This window comes from Leishmania mexicana, chromosome 8, assembly GCF_000234665.1.
Source record: "Leishmania mexicana MHOM/GT/2001/U1103 complete genome, chromosome 8".
Taxonomy (NCBI): Eukaryota; Euglenozoa; class Kinetoplastea; order Trypanosomatida; family Trypanosomatidae; genus Leishmania; species Leishmania mexicana.
The window spans coordinates 132,516-149,706 of record NC_018312.1 but is presented as its reverse complement, the minus strand read 5'-3'; the positions used below and the strand labels follow the sequence as shown (position 1 = coordinate 149,706).

The 17,191-nt window shown below is 58.3% G+C and overlaps 4 protein-coding genes across 4 annotated transcripts; all 4 read left to right on the top strand.

Annotated features, from left to right (window-relative positions):
• Positions 1-260: 260 nt before the first annotated feature.
• Positions 261-2,237, top strand: LMXM_08_29_2420 (conserved hypothetical protein; the record flags this gene model as incomplete). Its single annotated transcript, XM_003872267.1, has 1 exon — positions 261-2,237. One exon carries the CDS (start codon positions 261-263, stop codon positions 2,235-2,237), a length of 1,977 nt encoding a protein of 658 aa, XP_003872316.1.
• A 1,319-nt stretch (positions 2,238-3,556) lies between these two features.
• Positions 3,557-5,929, top strand: LMXM_08_29_2430 (hypothetical protein, unknown function; the record flags this gene model as incomplete). The annotated part of the gene is made up of 1 exon (XM_003872266.1): positions 3,557-5,929. The coding sequence occupies one exon, from the start codon at positions 3,557-3,559 to the stop codon at positions 5,927-5,929; it is 2,373 nt and encodes a 790-aa protein (XP_003872315.1).
• Positions 5,930-7,380: 1,451 nt separating this feature from the next.
• Positions 7,381-9,525, top strand: LMXM_08_29_2440 (conserved hypothetical protein; the record flags this gene model as incomplete). Its single annotated transcript, XM_003872265.1, has 1 exon — positions 7,381-9,525. The coding sequence occupies one exon, from the start codon at positions 7,381-7,383 to the stop codon at positions 9,523-9,525; it is 2,145 nt and encodes a 714-aa protein (XP_003872314.1).
• A 5,470-nt stretch (positions 9,526-14,995) lies between these two features.
• On the top strand, positions 14,996-15,463 carry LMXM_08_29_2450 (putative heat shock protein 20; the record flags this gene model as incomplete). Its single annotated transcript, XM_003872264.1, has 1 exon — positions 14,996-15,463. One exon carries the CDS (start codon positions 14,996-14,998, stop codon positions 15,461-15,463), a length of 468 nt encoding a protein of 155 aa, XP_003872313.1.
• Between the last annotated feature and the right edge of the window lie 1,728 nt (positions 15,464-17,191).

Below are 17,191 nucleotides of genomic sequence, written 5' to 3'. Positions count from 1 at the left end.
TCTCGTGCTACATATGCCACTGAAGCGGAGAGGGCTTCAACCTACGCTGTCGATGACACATCCGTACGTGCACATGCAGGTAAGCAGCACAGCGCATTGCTGCTTCTCTCACAACTTGTCACGGCACACAGCCTTGCCTTCTTGTTACCATGGCGTGTTCCGTGGAGGCACAGGCAGTCGGCGGCACCGCTGGCGGTGCCGCCGCCTTCACCTCTCGTCGCCTTTTTCAAGAGCGCATCAACGCGCTTCTCTCCGCACCCATGCCACATTGTCTCCAGAGTGAGTCACAGGGAGACTCGCCATTTCAAACAGGTTTCATGTCCGCAAGGGAGCGAGGAGGCAACGGCGCGGCAACCGAGCACTCGCTGCACAGTTCGCACTCCCCTCAGCGCAGTGCCGCGGCGTCCACCAAGTGCCCGCTTCCCATCTACGAGGCGCTTCTACAGAAGGGTCGACTAATGCAGGAGCATCGAGAGCGGCTTCGCCAGGAGGCAATCGAGCGAGAGATGCGTGAGGTGCGGCCGGCACCACGCGTCGCCATCTCGGCGGCCCCGCTACCCGTGGAAGCGCCCCGCTCTGCACGCCGCCTTCCCCCCAAGGGTCAACGCATCGAAGACAGACTGCTTCAGAGGGCCAAGGAAAAGCACGCGCTGGAGGAGAAAGCGGGGCAGGTGCGGGCGGAGCGCGAGGCTGAGGAACTGGCGGTCATCGCCCCTTTTCATCCTCACATCTCAGCCCACGCCCTGGCGACCAAATCCCGTTACAAGGAGCCACCACCCGACCGGGCTACGTGGCGGGCGAGGCGGTTGGCGGAGCTCGCGCAAATGCGCCAGAGTTCGGATGCGGAGATGCTGGAGGAGCTCCAGGATGTGCCATCCATCAACCCACGCTCTGCGAAGCTCGCTGCCCTGCGGAAGGCGAGAGAGGATCTAGATGGGGTGCCCGTGCCGGATGCCCTCCTTCTCAGTGAGCATCGCCGTCGATTGGCTCAGTGGCAGGCAGCTGAGGCGGAGCGGGAGGCTCAGTCGCACGCAGGCCCTTCCATCACTCGGCACGCCGCACGTATGCGACGCGTCGGCTGTGTTGGCGATCGCCTGCATGCGGAAAGCTACGAGGTTGCGATTCGCCTCTTGCAGCGCGAGGTGGCGTGGCGCGAGGCTCACACACCGTTTCAGCCGCTCGTCACCCCGCTAGGCGCTGTCACGGCGCCACGATATCAACGTGAAGGTGACACAGGCGCGCATAAACGAACTCTAGAGGGTTCCCGCATTTTCTCGCGTCAGAACTCGGCGCCAAGGGACTCCTTTCAGCCCTCCATCAACCCTGTTAGTGCGGCGATTGCGCAGCGGCTGCCGGAGACGGCAATGGAGCGGCTGTGTCGGCCCAGCGCTGTCCATTCTCTTTCCTCCTATGTCGATCCCGCCAGCTTAACGGACGTGTCTGGTGTGTCGCCGTCTATTGCCGCACGTAGCCAGACACGTTGCTGCTTGCTGCGTATGCCATCCTCGCACCCGCAGCACAGTGCGGTGTCGAACACCCTTTCCGCGACGTCAGGTGCTCTTCCCAGCTCTGTTGTTGCCTCTCTGGATGCTTATGAGCGCCGGCGACAGAGGCGGCTGGAGGCGCTGCGCAAGGAGCAGGCGGAGCACGAGCAACGGGAGTGCACGTTTCAGCCGCAGATCAACGCACACGCGTCGTCTTTGACGGACGTCTTCGCGAGCGCGAGCGGCCAGCGTGGCCCCAGCGCCGTGGCGCGGCGGAACGGCGAGTGGCAGCAGCAGCGAGAGCGGCATCTCGAGACGATGCGGCAGTGGCAGGCGGAGCGGGCGGCGGCAGAACAGACGATGGAGACGCGCGTGAGGGGTGGCGCTCGCACGGCGGTGGCCTCCTCCTCGTCGCTGTCTTACAGCGTCTACGGTGGCGATGGTACTCCGTGGGGCGTGGAGGAGTACCTTGCCAGGCAGAAACTCGCGCGTGCGATGCGACAGAGGACGCAGGAGACTTGGGAGCGTCAAATCGTCGCTGTCGATGAACGAGATCACGCATCTTTCTCATCAGCGCCACCTCCAGCCAGGAGGCAAATGGGGCTGGATCACTGCGTGCAGAGTTCTAGCATGGTGGGCCGAAGACCCTCTAGCATTCACAGTTCGCGGCCGGCTGTGTCCGCGTCTCGGGAGGCATCCATTGCCCATTCGCTTGCCACCGCGGAAAAAGCTTCTAGCGGCGGCGGCTGGTGATGCTGGCAGGGAGGCGAACACGTCGTGCGCGTGAACGCACCACACTTTTCTTGTTCTCTTTTCTAACGGTCTTCTCGTTCTTAGACACAGACACACGCGGGCAGTGCGTGTCCATTGCGACAGTAATCCCTCGCCCGGTGGTTAGATTTTTTTTTTCAGTTTCTCATGTTCCCTTCGCGGTTACCGGGGCCCGGGCTCCTACGCGCACAGACGCACGTACCCCTCTATTTCCGGTTAACCGCGACACAGTGCATGTGTTCGCTGCCACTGTGAGTGGGGCTTCGTCGTCGTCTCTTGGTTCTGCTAACGCGACGCACAAGAATGAGGAATATCAGCTGCAACTGCACCGGCCTTTCTTTTTTTTCCTGTTGTCGTGATGGCTGTCATCACTGGAGCTGATTGTATCAGCTGCGTGCGGCACACCCCTTTCCCGGTCTCCACCTCTTGGCACGTGCATGAGTTGTGCAACCATACATGGAACACGAAAGCGAAGCCACGTGGGCTCACGCATGTGCGAAGGAAAGGGACTGGTATAAATGCTAACGCACCTCAATGCTCTTTGTTCAATGGTAGCTCATCTCTCAGCACTTCCGGTGCCTCTCTTTCTTTCTGTGTCCTCGTCTTTACATGCTCGTGTGCGTGCGTGTCTGGGTTTATGCTCTCGTGTCAGAGCAGCCGATTAGGTCGCTTGCCTCACTCTGTGCTTCTTGAGGTGGGCTCCACGCAGTCCATCGCTTGCTTTCATTCACCATATTTTTATATCCTCTCACCAGGAATCGATTTGTGAGCGTTTCCCACGCACTGTGGAGACCACACACACACATACAAGCATATAACCACACAACTTTTCGGCGAAGGAACACCCCTCCACCCTCCTTCTCCCCCCTGCCAGTAGAAACCCACTCACACGCACCCACAAATAACCGCCCACAATTCTGAGTTGAGCAGGCCGGCAAAGGAGACTATAATTCTCCGGGAAGCCGCTGTATCCCCCCTCCCTCCCACTCATCTTTTGCCTTGACTTCATTTTTTTCTGTGTTCTATTGTTTCCTCTCTTCACTCCTGTGTTGGTGCGCGTGCCGGGCCCTCACCCCCTCCCTCCCTCCCTTTTTTGTGCTTCGTCTGCGCGGCGACCCCAGTCAACCGGCCGGCATTGGATCGAGGAAGAGGGAGAAAGTGACGCTCGTGCAGGCACGCAGACAACACTGCCCGTGTGCCTGTCGCCTGCCTCTTCTCGTCGGTGTTAGGTTTCACCTTGCCCTTTTTCGTGGTGGTAGTAAGAACCAAGATTGCTGCGAGAGTCAGCGCTTCCTGCGTCCATGCCAACCCATTTCTCCTCCTCGAAGCTTGCGTCGCAGAAGGCGGCTGCGTCTCTCTTGGTGGACGACGATACACCGTTTCACGACTTCCGCCCCATAGCGCGTCTTCCCCTTGACGACGAAGGCACGGAGGTGTTGCCGCTTCCGAAGGCCGTACAATACGTCACTGAGTCGGACTCAGTTTCCCCTTTTTTCACCGGTACGGAGGAGGAACCTTCAAACGAAACCGGGAAGGATGCGGCGTGGATGGGGCTGCGGCAAAGCAGCCACTCGACGCAGCCGGCGAACAACTCCGGCGGACACACCTACTACCACGATTCAAACCGCGACACTCGTCGGAGCAGCGCAAGTTGGACTGACGGCGGCAGCCCCCAGGACCCACGTACGCCGCTCACCCATTGGACCTCCAATCTCGATCAGCGGCACATCGAGCGCCTCGCGCGCCCGAGGGGTGCGCCGGGCTCTGTGATCAGGCCCGCGGAGCCGAACTACGGCCGCCTGCTGAACTTCACAGAAGAGGAGGAGCAAGATAGAGAGCGAACGCCAAAGCACTGCTGCAAGTCACCGCACACCCGACCGAGGCCGATTACTCGCAGCCAAGAACAGACCCAACCGACGGGAAGTCAACCTCCGGCTTCTCGTCCGGAGAGCAAGTGCCACGCTGCGGTGGCCAATGCTGCCCTGTCAGCCGCACAGAAGGCGTACTACGAGAAGCTGGCGGCACCGAAGAAATGTTTCGCTGCATCGGCGGTCGACGGCGGTGCGCCGCTGTCTCAGACTTCCTCGACAGCCGACGGCGGTACACCGGCATCTCTCACCTCCTCGACGGCAGCTGCGCCACGCAGAGGCAGCAGCAGCATTTTTGACCGCCTAGCGGTGCCGAAGAAGCCGACCGCCACCTGTTCTGAGGAGGCCATTCCACTGCCAGAGCGGCGGCCTCGTTCTCATTCATTGTATGCAAATATTCTTATGCCCTCGCAGCACGATCGGTACCTGCAGCGCCTCTCACAGCCAAAGCCGCGGTGTGCCTCGTCTCACCGCGACCCGCGCGCACCGGTAGAGCCCAACCTGCGCATCGCGCAGAAGCGCTACTACGGCGGCACCACGGCTATATCGCCCTCACCTGGCACACTCGCTTCTACTGCACTGCCACCGCCGCCACCCCACGCCGGTAGACAACAAAATGGTCGCGTGCCGAGCGCGTCGTGGGAGGCGGTGGCCAGCTTCTTGACGCGACGCCCATCGTCGACGGCGGCCTCCTGCTCCCTGTCATCTGGCTCGTGTACCGAATGCGGGACTGCACTCCCCCAGCAGCCGTATACGGTGCCGTCACAACCCGCCCTCTCCAGCGAGGCGGCACTGTACGAGGTTACGGTTGAGCAGGTGGCGGTGCTACCGCAACAGCCTCTTCCCACGACTCCTGCCGTGAATGGTGATGGACTGCTGCAGGTGCAGTCGACCCCAGCGAAGAGTACCGGCTCGAAGCCCCCGATCGTGGTGCGTACTCGCCGGTACGTGCCGCCGCCGGAGGAGCAGGATGCCGAGACCGCCGGTCAGTTGGCGTCCCGCGCAGCGAAGCCGGAGAGCCCCGAAGCCCCCGCGCCGGAACCGGTTCAGGCGGTGCGGCGACGTACTGCAATACCGACTGTGCCAGCTGGAACGACAGCGACGCCCGCATTGGAGAAGCAGCAGCAGAAAGTGGCAGACACCACCTCTCTGGAGACGCCGGCACACGCCATGCCTGCTCCTGTCGCGGTGCAGGCCATCAAGCGAGCGCCGCCGCTGCCGCCGTCAGTGCCGGTCGAAGTAAATGCCCCGAAAGGTGTGGTTCAAACAACCAAGCGAGTATCTCCTGCGCCTGGTGCCACTGCAGTCACTCCAGCTCCACAGAAACCTATCGCGTTGGAGGCCTCAAAAAGGAAGGCCCCTGCTCCATGTTCGACACCCGTAGCAGCAGAGCCCTCGCGCGTGGAAGCTCCACCTCAGCCAGCGCAGGTGAAATCTGCGCCCATCCACCCTTCTTCCTCCTCAGTATCATTTTGTGCTGCGCCTTTAGACAAGGTGACCACTGGGACACCGCAGGCGGCAGCCGTGGCAGAAAAAAACGACACCGTTGCCGCTGCCTCAGCCGCCGCAATGAAGGATGTGTACGCCGTTCCGACGCCGCCTTTCAGCGACAAGAAAGACCTTCGCAAGATCACGCAAAGGAAGCTGAACAGTGTCAAGCCGGAGGTGCTTCGGGACGCGGACTTCGCGTGCCAACTGGAGGTCTTGCCGGGGCCGCGGCAAGCTGTGAGTATCAAGAAGCAGCCAAGCACGATGGCAAAGGCGACGGTGAAGGCACTGTCGCCGAAGTCACGCTGGGTGCACTGATGCCGAGTCTGAGGGGGGGGGGTTGAGGGAGACAGTACCATTGGCGCTGAAGAGGGGGGGCTTTCCTTCCGTTCCGTTTGCGTGCCTCTGTGTGCCCTTTCCCATCTTGTCGGTCACTCTGTGCTGTCCTTCTGAAAAGACGTGTTTGTATCTGTCGTGACTTCATCTGTACCGTAACGAAGTCACGGAAAACGAGGCAACACCGCGCAGTGCCTCACCGCCTTGTGTGCTGGCGTACTCGTTGTCCTTTTTTTTGTTCTGCATCGGCCATCTCAACACGCGCACTCAGATGAAAGAAAAAGAAACGTACGGACGCACACGCACACACACATACTAACACACATATAGACACAGAACGGTGGCAGTGCCGTTCCTGCCACGACGGCGGCAGTCGAGCAAGAGGAACAAAAGCAACGAAAAGGGTAGAGTGAGGGAGGGGGAGGGGAGGAGGGAGAGCCGCCCTCTCGTAGCACGTTCACAGCCGGTAAATACGTGTCCTTCCTTACTGCCCAACACGACTGAACGGCTCGTTTGCCGTCGTGCACCGGGCACACGCTCTCTCTGTTGCCTCTCAGACACCTCTGCACCTGTTCACGTTCTCCTCAATGCACGGCAAACGAACGTACACGTTTGATCGTTTCTCTTTGCCGTGTGCGTCGTCTGAGCGCCCGCGTCTGTTCGGATATGCGCTGGCGCTCCCCTTGCCTTCGCGTTGCGATCGGCACAATCACCTCCACCATTACCACCGCCTTTTCCATTTTGTATCTTTCCCCCTTCACTGCGCCTCAGTATCTCCTCATCACTGACATATACGCCTTTACGCCGAGGGTGCGAGGATACGCGATTGCCCTCCGCCCATTCAGCTTCCCATTCGCTTGCACGAAACAAGAAGGAATCAAAACCGCGGAGACAGGGAGAGCGAACCACATCTCCGCGTTTTTTCTGCACCAACGGCTCCCTCTCTCTGTGCCCTGTGATATAATTCTTCACTGTCCTCGTGTCACTTGGTCCCTGACCTCCCGCCGCCGTCCCCCTTCTGCGCGTGTGGGTGTGTTTGCACTACCTCTCGCCACTCCTTCCCACTGCTGCAGAGAGCTACGGCCATGCGCTGTTGCTTGCCTGCTTCCTCTTTTTTACACTTTCCTGTTTGCTTGCGCGCGCTGACAGCCAGGCAGAGAGAGACCGAAGCTTAGTCGTAGATGTAAACGTACACGCACCCGCTCCGCAGAACACACGCCGACGAGGCAGGTACTCCTTCACCCATACATGGGGAGAAGAGTGACGAAGGAGCGGTGCAAGGAAGCGAGAGGAGGAGCCTTTCAGTGCCTCTTCCTCTTTGTGGTCTCAGCGTGTTTCTGTGCTCTGCACGTGCGTGAGTTTGGGTGTCTTTACACCCACCAGCCTTCTCGTGCTCTCATTGTCTTGTGTTGGTGTCTTGTCGTGTGTTGAGTATGGGCAGCGGAAATACGAAGCAGCCCACGGCGGCGCTGACGCCGGCGCCGCCGCCATCCTCCAACGAGATGCAGATGCATCCAGTCTGCAAGAAAACGGTCGACATTTCTTCCAGCGCTGACCGCGCCGAGGAGTTTGCAGCGGCTGCGCGACTGCCGGCCCAGGCTGCACCGCGACTGTCCCCTGCGGTCGTACCATCACACACCCCATCGACGCATACAGGTTCGGTGAACACGGCTTCCTCCGGCAATGCCCCAAGGCTGTTGGGCAAGGACAAGTACGTCAAGGAGTACGGTGCCCTGGCCATGAGCGACCGTGCTAAGGCGGTGCTGCGAGGTACGCTGCTTCTCTTTTGTGACCCTGAGACGGAAAGCATGGTGGTGTCGTACCATGAGAAGAGCACTGGCTCTGTGTACGCGCGCAGCTACACAGATGAGGAGCTGGGACACGCAAAGCAGGCTGCCGGGGTCGGCTTCACATGGGCTCCTTTCTTCAAGTCCATAGCTACAGCCGTGATCAAATCCAAGGCAATGATTATCTCAGTCAACCCGACCCGAAAGGATGCCAGCTTCACCATCTTCAATAGCAAAGACCCCTCGCGAACGTACCCATTTGTGGTTCCGATGGATATGGTGTCGGATGGGTCCTCACCGAACGCGCGGGAGGTCTTCCGCTTTGCGGTGCACCCCTTGACACGTGCGTTGCAGTACAACCGTGCGAGCAGCGACTCGAGCGCGCGGGAGGCTGACGCGGAGAAGCTGGAGTGTGAGTTGACGGTGAACACCGCTGCGACGAAGCAGCACACCACCTACGTAGACAAGCTGCTGCCCACGGTGCGCCCCCTACGAGAGGAGTCGGCGCTGCACTCCCACCGCGCCATGGTGGTTGGCCGCGAGGTGCGCAACCTCGAGCGACGTCTCCAGGCCCGAGAGGAGCAGATAGTCACAAAGCACCCACTTGACCAACTCTACGACGAGGGAGGTGCACAGAGCTTCCAGCACACCTTGTGGTCTCCTGAGCACATTCCACATGAGGAGGACCCGGACGAGGTGCTCTCGTTCTGCATTCGCTGCGCGTTTCCGTTAAGCCCCGACATGAAGCTGAGTGACATCTCAGGTGTGCTGCAGCGGCCCGAGATTCGGAAGCAGATGGAGGCAAACGGCAACGGCCAGGTTATTGCAGAGGCGTTCGAGATCTTTAAGGGAATCGACCGCTGGGACTACGACACCATTCAGCTGGAGATCATCACTGACGGCAACGCCCTCTTCTTCACGGCGTACCTCCTCATCTACAAGCTGGACTTGGTCCGCTACTTCAACCTAGACGACGCCGTATTGCGCCGCTTCCTCGTAGCTGTGCAGAGCGCCTACCACCCGAACCCATACCACAACGCCATGCACGGCGCGGATGTGACGCAAATTAACTACTACATCATGATGGTGGCCGGGCTTTGCGAGAAGTGCTGCTTGAGCAAAGAAGAGATCTTCGCAGGCATCATCGCCGGCGCCGTACACGACTTTGACCACCCGGGCCTCAACAACAACTTCCACTCCCGCACTGGCGCCTACCTCGCCACTCTCTACAACGACAGGTCTATTCTGGAGAATCATCACCTTGCCTGCACTTTTGAGCTGCTGCGCAACCCACGCTACAACATCTTCGCGACGTTGTCGGACGAGCAGCGACAGCTTGTGCGGGAGACCATACTGGAGATGGTGCTGGCGACGGACATGGGCAATCATGCGCGTATCTTCAAGAACTTCCAGGTGCGCATGTCGGAGACGAGCGACTGGCACTCGAAGAAGGAAGATGTGCGGCTCGCTCTCTCCATGTCGATCAAGATGGCCGATATTTCGAACTGCGCGCGGCCCAACCATATCTACGCTGAGTGGGCCAAGAACATCTCGAAGGAGTTTTACCTCCAAGGTGACGCCGAGCGGAAGCTGAACCTCTCCATCTCGCCCTTCATGGACCGGACGAAGGAGGCGGAGGAGTTCCCGAAGGGTCAGGTGTCGTTTATGATGTATATTGTGCAGCCTATGCTGGAGGCGATCTCGGCGCTACTGCCATTTATGACCTTTGCAGTGAATATGTGTATTGACAACAAGGAGTACTGGCGGCGCAAAACGGAGGAGGCGCAGTAGGTCGAGTCAGTAGCGGGCGTGCGTGATCAATAAGCCGAAAGGCGTCCCTTCGCGGATGTGATGCGGCAAAGGCAAACAAAACAGAAGAGATCCGAAGATGAGCGGGTGGAGAGGGAAGGGACCGAGCGAAGGAGGGGGGGGGCGTGCGTGATATGCAAGAAGGGCGAGTGAGCACAAGAGAGTCACAGGCCCAGTAGATAAAGCAACGACGGGAGGAGGAGAGTGTGCTTTGGCATCATGTAAAGTTTTCGTGTGCCCTATTTGTGGAAAACCTTTTCATTTTGCGTTGTGCCACATTTTTTCTAGTTTCGTGTACTTCTCTTTTTTTTTGTCAGTATAAGTTCTGTTGCTGTTAACGGTCTCTCCCACTCCCCTCCCCTCTCCCACCACAGGGTTTCTCAGCTTCTCTGCCTTCTTATTACGTGCTTCATTTCGCTGTGCTCTCTTTCGTTTTCGTACTGGAACCCTTCTCACTGTTTTTCTTCCGCGCGTGTATGTGTCTCTCCCTGCGCGTGTTCTCGTGACCTCTCTCTGTGAAATGTAGGACAGCATGAGGAGGGTGCCAGGCACCCGTCACTGTGACTGTCCCCTGTCAACTGCGTACCGTGGCTCTGCCACCCTCCCTCTACCCCCCCTTGTCTCTTTTTTACCTCCTTTTCTATCTCGCGTGTGCTACAGTTGTCTCAACTCGCTCCCTTCCTCTTTCCATGTGTTGGCTCTTGTCCACGTCTTCTCTTGATCTCCCCTGCTCCCCCTCCCCTTGCTGCCGTCGCAGCTCCTTCCCTCATTTTTTTTTACGTGTGCCTCTTGTTTAGCCGCTGGTCTTGTTGCTGCTGACGTGGTGTCGGATGCCTCTTTCGCCTTTCTCCCCTTCCCCTTTCTCCCTGCGCCTTGGCTTTTGTCTCGGGAGAGGGCGTGCTCGGCAATGGAGAACGAGTCGCTATCACGCACTTGCGTGTTTTTCGGTGCTTCGTCCTTCTCATGCGCGCACTACAAACTCCCCTTCTCATTTATCAACTCACCATCTCTCTTTACGACAGCCCCCCCCCCGGCAGATATTGTATGAGGTATGTGTTTAGCGTCCATTCATGTGTCCTGGGTAGTGGACATCACACTTCTTATTGCGTTAGATTCTCGTTTTAATCGATGTCAGGACATCCTTCTTTTTTTCTTTTCTTTGCCATGGGAACTGTTGAGGCCAGCTGAGGATGAAGACTCTCTCTCACGGGAAGTCTGCGAGGTAGGACAGCGAATGGCTTGGACGGAGAGCCATGCTTGGATGTGCAGCAATGGCCAATGGGCACAGAAAAATATGGGAAAAAACATTTCTTGAGGCCGGAGCGAACGAGGGAGGAGGAGGTGGCAGGAAGAGGAGGAAGAGGGGGTGCGTGTGGGTGTCTTTTGGCGGGCGACACTGGGCAAAGGAAAAGAGAAAACCACCACACCAACCGCAACGGAAGACAGCGTAAAATGAGAGCGTGCACACTAACACGAATGCCATCGAAACACGTGTTGAACGTCGTCGAAGTGTACACGCAGCTTCTTTGATACTGCTTCGTTTTTCTGTTTTGCTCATCATTAGGTGTGTACGCCTCTGTCCTCCAACCTTTCATCTGGATCCAGGGTGCATCGCCAGGAATGCCTCCTCCGTGCCTTTCACCTTCTCTCTCGCTCCCTTTGGTTGCTGCGCGCTCCCCACACAGCCTTCTTGTTCCGCCTCTCGGCTGCCGTCTCCATAAGTTGTGTCACCGCGCTGTCTCTTTTATTTTCGCTAGTTTAGTCGTCCTATCGTTTGCTCTGCTTGATTCTCCCCACTTCAGACATGCACGCTTCGGTCCTGTGAGCTTGTTGAGGCATGCGTCCCTCTAGTGAGCCCTACGAAAGTCGTTCCAGGACGCACACACACACACACACACACACGACCGAATCAGACATGCAGTGGCGTCAAGTGCCTGAAACGCAACGAAAAAAAAAGACGGCAGTCGATCCAGCAGAAAGAGATACAAACGAAATCGGATCAACCAAAACGCCTCTTCCTCCGCCCTTTCTTCTTTGCCGTTGATATGGAGTTGCCCCAGTGTATGGGCAGCTCCTGACCTCTTTTGCTTTCCTCTGGTAGCAGCTCTACCGGCCCCCTGCCCCTTGTCCCGAAAAGAAAAAAAGGACTCCAGTCTGTGTGTATGTGCGTGAGTGATCCACCTTATTCGCATCTGCTTCTCTACAAGGCAACGGACGACACACGCACACACACGCACTATCATCCACGTGTGCAGGCATCCCTGTGTAAGGTTTGTTTGTCTGCATATGTGAGTCTGCCTGCATCCCCTCTCTACTTCCTCCTCCCTCCTCCTTCAGACAGATGGCGGCACGCGGATGTGTAGCACATCTCTATTTGGTCTACAAGTCTTCCCCTTCTCTGAATCTTGCGCAAGGGGCCATCATAAGACGGGCCTCTGACGAACATTTCTCTCGCGGAGAGTGTTCGCTACTGCCACCCCACGCACCTCTTTTGGTTTCTCCGTTTCGTCACCGGGGCCACGTTAAAACCTCTTTTTTTTCTTTTGGGTGTATGCATGTTTGTGCTCTCACACACTTTTTCTCTCACGCGTGCTCGTTGAATGGGTGCTTTTCACCATGCTGATCCCTGCATCTGCCCGTCAGCCTGTGCTGACCGTCGCCCCCTCATCTCTACCTTCTCCCCGCTGCCTCCTGCTCGCTCCTTTCTCTTGGGTATCGCTTTCCTCAGGCGGCAGATATAGGCGTGTTAATGTTGTTCTTTGTTTCATCTGAGGATGCTGTGGGAGGGGGGGGGGAGGGAGGAGGAGGGGGCTGCCGCGGCCGGCAATCTGAAGCCAGAAAAAATAAAGCAGACGACATTTCTCAACAGTGGAAGAGAGAGGGGCTGAGAGATACTCATGCGGAAAACGAACACAGAAAACGGTCTCACACAGCAGCAACAACAGCAGCTCACCTACTCCATGAACAACTGAGGGATACCAACAACGTGTAGCAGGGCAGTTGATAAAAAAAAGGGTGCATTCTTGACACGGACACAAAAGCATGTATAGTCTTCTCCTCCTCACTCTTTTCCTTCCTCCCCCTCCCTTCCGCTCGCTTGGCACCTTTTTCCTGTTTTTTCCCCCTTTGCTACTACTACGCGCCTTTTGCGGGAGCTGTGCGTTGGAGTGCACGGTGGCACTCGGTGGTGTCCGTCTCCCTCCTACCTCTTTCCTTTACCACCGCTCACCTTTTTTTTGTCTTTGTATGTCTCTGCATGCGTGCGTCTGTGACTGTGCTGTGCGCTTTGTTTTTTTTTCTTGTATGCTTGTTGACGATTGAGACGATAGTCTTGTACGTGTCCCTCTTTGTTGTGTGTGGTGGTGGGGGAGGGGGAGGAGGTCTCGGCGCGCATCTCATCTCCGGATCTCTCTACTTGTAAACCCACTTCCTTTGTTTTCCGCCTCGTGTTGTGAGAGAGTGACTTTAATTTTTTTTTTCGCCTTTTGGCTCCGCTTCCGAGACGTCACTCCACACCGAGCACGCCGGTGAATATACGCATAAGACTGCAGCTCACCTACGTCTGCTGTGCTACAGCGAAACCCTGGCCAGCCAGGGCGAACCGCCCTGCCGACGGATCGGGCCGATGCGCCTTGCGGGCTCTTCTCGTCCTTCCTCGTCCCCCCTTCGCACACGTGCGGCGCCATCGACACCACACGGAGACTCGCGTGGGCTGCATGCCTTGATCCATGCGGTCCGTGTCCGGGCTCCTGCTCGAGGGCGCGAGCGGTGGCGTCCGTCGCGCGGGTAGTAGGGCGTGGTCCAGGCGCATGCCGGGGGAGTTCGAGGAGGGGGCGGGCCAGCCTCAGGCCATCCTCCTCCGAAACCCGGCACAGCATAGCACGACGTGGCCACTCTCCACATGGGCGCCTGGAGGGCTCGACGGCGCCATTCAGGGGTGTTCTCGCCCTGCTTCCGGCATCCGTGCCTCCTCAGCCCGCCCGGTCGGGTGGAGGAGGTGCCGCCTGCTTTCGCACGCGTGCGTCTCGGCGCTGATCGGTATCGACACCCTCGCGCCGCTTTCGCCCGTCACTCCTCCTCGTCTGACCTCTGCATGCCGTGACTGGATGTGACACACCATGCCGGCTTTGGTTCGCAGCGCGTGCGCACCGTGCTCACAGTCCTAAATCCTTGTTCCTGTTTTTCTAGGAGAGAGGGATCTTTTTTCCAGAGAGACTTTACCGCATGTGTCCAAGTCTGTGCTCCTCTCGTTCACTTTCTTTTTTTTAGGTGTGTGTGTGCTGCAGTCTGTGAGTCTCCGATCTTTGCTTGCTCGTTCCCTTTTTTTGTGACTGTCACTCTTCACTTACCGCCTTTTCGTTTGTCGTTCGCGTCGCTGTTTCGCTTGGCCTGCCGTACATTTTTCGATCTTGTGTTTTCCTTTTTTTTCTCTCCCATGGGTGTGCGAATATTACGTGCGTATACAGGTGCGTGTGTGTGCGCTCCTTGCGGAAAGATTCGAAGGGGCCGGGGTGGGGGACGGTGGTGCGGCGCACCTACCTCCAGCCCCCTCACACGTACGCGTATATCTGCACGCTGGGATGCACGATACGCATTGATTTCGTTATGTTAGTTTCTCTCTCTGGTTCCGCGTATTTGGGTGTTTGTATGTGGGTCTGTGTCCCCGTGGATGCCATGGCTCTCAAGGCTGGTGCTTGTTTTTCTTGTGTTTTGGGTTCTCCATGTTCTCCTGTCATTGGCATTCCTCCCTTGCCCCACCCTTAAGCATGAAAAGGAACGCGACGGTCGTTGCGTTCTTGCGAGTCCAACCCACGCTGTCGCTCTTTCTTTCTTTCTTGCTTCCCTCGACGCGCCGTGCAAGTAGACACGTTTGTGGTGCGAAGGACAGAGCATAGGGCCGTGAAGGTCCAACGCAGGTGAAGCTGACGGGAGAACGCTGTCTCTCCCCTCTGATCTTCGCAGACGCACGCGGCGTGAAAGCGCGATTCTTCATGAAAGAGGGTCCGTGCGCTGTCAGCGCGAGTGCGACTCCACTGTCGTGGCTTCCGATATTTGTGCCCTGTCAGACATGCTCTCGGTTGCTCCCTTCTGCGTCCAACCTGCCATGCCTTTTTTTCACCCTGCTCGTTCTCTCCCCCTCTCTCTCGCATACGTGTGGGTGCTTACGGAATGAGGATGGCAACTGCCTCACCTACAAATTTCACATTCTCGAATCGACAACCACAGAACATCCACCAGAGCCCTCCTGCTCACGTCAATACGCACGTCTTAAAAAAGTTGTTCTCCTCACCTTCTCCACTAACCTCTCGCGCGCAATCGCTGCCTTACTGTGTCGTCTACGTCGACCTCCCCTTTCGTTTCGCCCCTTTTGGTGGTGCCCTTTTCAGCGGCGTTTCCTTTGCTTTTTGTGTGCTTGGTGCTCCCAATTCGTCCGTTTCTTGTCGAGCCGCCGATGTGGAGCCCGAGCAACAAAAGGGACTCGCTCATCAACAGCGACGACGCCCTCTTCCCCTTTCTCCTCCACTTTCCTGGTTTACATCCGCGTCAAATGTTCAGCTCCTTCTTCGCATCTCGCTCGCGCGGGTCGTGGATTCCAGCCGTCGACATATTAGAGCAGGACGACGGCTACACCCTTGTTGCTGACCTGCCAGAAGTGAAGAAGGAGGACCTGCGCGTGTACACGGAGAGTTCGAGCATCATCTGCATCTCTGGCAACCGCAAGCACGTCCTAAAGCAGGACGAGCACCAGCTGCTCGTTGCGGAGCGTGGCACCGGCCGGTTCGAACGCTGCTTCGACCTCCCCACCCCAGTCGACAGCAGCAAAATCAAGGCCACCTTCAACGATCAACAGCTGAATGTGTCCATTCCGAAACTACGCAACTCGAGGTCTGGAACGCCCAACTCAGTCACCATCGACTAACGCGCTGCCATACGGCGAGACGATGATCGACCAAAAGGAGAAGAAGGGAATGAGGAGAGAGACGGATGGGTGCACGTGCTGACGCCGCTGAATGTGACGCCTCGCGTAGGCCTTCCGACGGCTCTTTCGCTTTTGCCACATCTTCTTTTCTCGCTTCTGATGGCACACTTGGTCACCGGTCTCAGTTGCCAGACTGACCTCCCCCGAAGGCGCGATATGCGCTGCGACGCACTATGGCACAATTCACTTGGCGGCCGCTGTCCCACCCCAGAGGAACACGGGTGCTGCGCTTACGCGACGATAGGGGACGATGCTCGCCCGGCTGCGCACGGGCACCTAACTGTGCTTTGGATTGGTGCAGCGACGGGTGGGTGGCGGCGACAGCATGGAGCGCTGAGGGCGTGCCGCCTAGTACTGCGCTAGCGTTGTGGTGGTCCCACACCTGCCAGAGCCTCCGCCCCCGCCTGTGCAAGGCGCGCGGCCTCGGGAGAGGGTGGAGTGCCCCCTGCTGCCCCACACTCACGGCAGTGCCTCACCTGTCGCGACGCATGCGGGCAGGCCAGCCAGTCACGCCCCTCCTCTCCTCCCTGTGGCATCGACGGAGCTGGAGTGTGAGTGCCGCGAACCCCCTTCCGCGGACGGTAACGTCGTGCTGAAGCAAATCCCAAGGTCGGCATGTGCGAGCGCGGTGCGCACGCGCTGCGAACCAAAGCCGGCATGGTGTGTCACATCCAGTCACGGCATGCAGAGGTCAGACGAGGAGGAGTGACGGGCGAAAGCGGCGCGAGGGTGTCGATACCGATCAGCGCCGAGACGCACGCGTGCGAAAGCAGGCGGCACCTCCTCCACCCGACCGGGCGGGCTGAGGAGGCACGGATGCCGGAAGCAGGGCGAGAACACCCCTGAATGGCGCCGTCGAGCCCTCCAGGCGCCCATGTGGAGAGTGGCCACGTCGTGCTATGCTGTGCCGGGTTTCGGAGGAGGATGGCCTGAGGCTGGCCCGCCCCCTCCTCGAACTCCCCCGGCATGCGCCTGGACCACGCCCTACTACCCGCGCGACGGACGCCACCGCTCGCGCCCTCGAGCAGGAGCCCGGACACGGACCGCATGGATCAAGGCATGCAGCCCACGCGAGTCTCCGTGTGGTGTCGATGGCGCCGCACGTGTGCGAAGGGGGGACGAGGAAGGACGAGAAGAGCCCGCAAGGCGCATCGGCCCGATCCGTCGGCAGGGCGGTTCGCCCTGGCTGGCCAGGGTTTCGCTGTAGCACAGCAGACGTAGGTGAGCTGCAGTCTTATGCGTATATTCACCGGCGTGCTCGGTGTGGAGTGATGCGTGGGAGGCGAAAATGTTCCGGGTCTCGACAAGGCTCGTATGTGCTCTCTCCTGTTCCGCGGCGTTTTTTTTTTGTGTCGTTATTCTACCTTCACGGGAGGTCACTTGCTGTGCACAATCCTGGTGGTACCTGTTCTTGAGTATATCTGCATCCTTTCTGTCGAGCATCGTTGGTGTCATTTGTAGATCGTGGTGGTGCTCTGGGCGACTTCGTTTTTGACCATTTCGCACTCTTCCTTTGCTGTGCGGGCGATGCACGCTTGCCGGTGTCCTCCACTCCCGTACGAGCTGCACCATGCCCCCTCTGTTGTGTCGGCAATTTTTCACATATGGCGTGCCGTATCGGTTTCGTTGTTATTTATTGCCGTTTTACTTTGGTGTGTGTGTTCTCCG